The 3,179-nt window shown below is 37.9% G+C and overlaps 1 protein-coding gene across 1 annotated transcript in view; it reads right to left on the reverse strand.

The window, feature by feature from the left end:
* The window catches only part of LOC109341601, a 3,090-nt gene extending 2,141 nt beyond the window's left edge, over positions 1–949 (reverse strand). Inside the window, exon 1 of the mRNA XM_019579542.1 lies at positions 55–949. Coding sequence (XP_019435087.1) covers positions 55–949 — 895 coding nt within the window. The remainder of the gene's footprint in view (positions 1–54) is intronic.
* Between the last annotated feature and the right edge of the window lie 2,230 nt (positions 950–3,179).

A 3,179-nucleotide genomic window follows, 5' to 3' on the forward strand; every position in this document is an offset into this window, starting at 1 on the left:
AGTTACGTCCACCACGTCTTCCTCCTCGTCCACCACGAGAATGAGGATAGAAACCAGTATGAGGATTAGGAAAGAAGCCTCCATAAGCAGTCTGAAATGAACGTGAAGAAGACTTGTAAGGTGTAGAGTAACCACCTGATTGCATGTTAGGCATAGGAAGAGGCATAGTAACAGAATTTGGTGATTGAGGAGGAGGAGAATGAGCAGCAACATTAGCTGACAGAGCATCTGAAACAGACTTATTTTTATTCTTCAGCATTCTTGATTCAAATGTGAGAAGAAACTGCTCCAAGTCGTGAATTGAAGGATGATGAACTTGACTCTCAATTGAAGTGATAACATGATGGAAATCTTCATTCAAACCATCGAGTATACAATCAACATGCTCTTCCAACGAAATTGGATTACCAATTGAGATTAACGAATCAGTTAGGGTTTTTACTTTGGAGAAAAAATCAGAAATATTCGATGATCCTTGAGTAAGGGATCTGAGTTGAGATCTCAATTGACGACTCCTAGCCTTAGTGTGAGAGTTACAAAACGCAAGTAACTCATTCCATAACTGCCAAGAATAAACACAACCTACAACCCTAGGGTGTAGAGTTTCAGAAATTGAATTAAGAATCCATGAGAATACAGCTTGATCTTGTTCTTCCCAAGCTGTGAATGAAGGATTCACATGACCTAATTCCCGTTCCAAACTAGTAACAAAACGCGGGGGAATCTCAGTAGATTGAACAAACCTTAAGGCACGGTTTGATTTGAGCATTGCGAGCATGAACTGACTCCACGTGAGGTAGTTCTGTTCAATTAATTTTGCAGTTGGAACTTGCAGAGAGAAGAATGACGAATGAACACGTATTGGCGCAGCAGAATCTGAAGGAAGAGGTGGAGAAGAAGCTTCCACAGGAGGATCATTCATGGCGGTGGCCATTGGAGATGATACCATGTAAAGTTATCAAAGAAATAGAAGAAGAAAGGCAGTTACAGAAAATAGAGAGAGAAGAGTAACTGACTTTTATTCAATTAGTTTAGAACTTTAATATTCTGTTTTTCTTACACAATAAGAGCTCCTCATTTCTATTTATAGAAACTGAGGACTCAGAAAATATAGGCGACGTCATCAAGGCTTAACAGTTTTGATTGATTAAAGGCAAGGCTAACCTATATTCTAATAATACTCACAACATTTGTAACCAAGCTACAACATATAAGTGTCAAACCACTTGTACCACTATCTGGGAAACTGCTTCAACCTATATAGAGACTTCTTCAACTTGTAAACCAAGTGACTCTGTCCAGATGCACTGAAGAAAGGCACTCTTCACATCCATCTATTCTAAGTACATATCCTGGCTGGCTACCAAGGCATACACTACCCTGATAGAAGTATGTCTCACTACTGGGGAGAAAATCTCATTGTAGTCGATCCCCTTCTACTGTGAATATCCTTTTGCTACAAGACCAACCTTGAACTTTTCCCCTTCTTTTTTATACTGTTGGCTTCATCTTGTACACCGACTTGCACTCAACTGCACGCTTGTCTGGGGTAACGAGACATGCTCCCAAGTTTGGTTCTTCTGTAGAGACTCCATCTCCTCCAAAATGGCACCCATCCATTGTTCTTTCTCCTAGCTGTTTATATCCTCTTGAAAGCTACCTGGATCTCCTGAACTGATATGGAGAGAAATTGAAGCCATATCCTCAAAGTCATATCTCCCTGGAGGTATGATAGGGCGCCTATCCCTGACTCTAGTAAGTAGATACTCCTGCACACCTGAACTCTCCGCATGAGAATCATCATATTCTTGACATGAACTAGTGCATGGTTCCTTGCCTTTATTTACCTAAACCGTTTCATTGATGACTGGAATCATATTTGATCCCAAAGTCTCTCCATTTGGCCTGTGCCCCTCTATCAAAACTGACTGTTTCAACATGAAATCTTCATCAAACACTACATCTCTGCTCAACACCACGTTTCTAGAAACTGGATCCCAAAACTTGAACCCCTTCACACCTTTGGTATATCCAATGAACATACACGTCTTTGACTTAGGATCAATTTTAGATCATTCATCACTAGGTACATGTACATAAGCAGGACAACCAAATATAGTAACATATTATAATTGACTGAGTTACCTATCCATACCTCTTCTACAACTTTACCATCCAATGAAGCCCATGGTGATCTATTGATGACATAGCATGCCATACTAAGTGCCTCTTCCCATAATCCTTTAGAAAGTCCAACATTCAGTCTCATACATCTGACCCAATTTGTAAGAGTTTTATTCATCCTCTCTACAACACCATTCTGTTGATAAGTCTTTTTCACTGAAAAGTGCATATGAATACCATATTCCTCATAGAATTTCTGAATCTGTGAGTCTTTGTACTCCATACCATTACTGACCTCAGGTATTTGATTTTTCTACCAGTTTGGTTCTCTACCTCTTACTTCCAAACCTTGAATTTGGAAAGACTTCTGACTTATGCTTTATAAAATATACTCAGACCTTGCGATAAAAGTCATCAACGAAGTTAACAAAATACCTAGAACCTCCTAGGGATACTTCTTGAGTGGGTCCTGTTGAAAGCGTGATTCAGTGTTTATTTTAGTTAAGAGTTTTCTCCTCTCAACAAATCGTCCTGACAGCAGTGTCAATTTGTTGAAAGATTAATACTCTCATTTTCGTTATGTTCCTTTTGTAAGTAAGCGAACTTGGTTTTATTCTTTGTTCGCCATCTCGGCTTTGTTGAAATAAGTTCCAACGTCGGTATAATGGTTTCAAGAATATTCCAGTTACAACTTACTTTCTTAATAATCATGTGCATAAGTCATTTCTTCTTTGCCCCATCTCGGCTTTGTTAGAATAAATTCTAACGCCGATAGAATGGTATCGAAGAAATTACCTACTACATAATTATTAAGTACCTTTGAATATCATCTCGGTTTTGTGGAATAAATTCCAACACTGGTTTAATGATATTCTAATATATAAAAGTGATGAATAGTTAGTTGTTAGATACAAACAAATAAATAAATAAATAAAGAACAAAAGAATAATAAATTTAGTGACCTTTTATTTATTTACTCCCTTTCGGGTTCATTTTATTAACAAACCAAACTTCTTCCTTAAGGAAGGTTGGTATTAAAGAATAAATAAAATGCG

Source organism: Lupinus angustifolius, unplaced genomic scaffold, assembly GCF_001865875.1.
Source record: "Lupinus angustifolius cultivar Tanjil unplaced genomic scaffold, LupAngTanjil_v1.0 Scaffold_519, whole genome shotgun sequence".
NCBI classification, from domain to species: domain Eukaryota; kingdom Viridiplantae; phylum Streptophyta; class Magnoliopsida; order Fabales; family Fabaceae; genus Lupinus; species Lupinus angustifolius.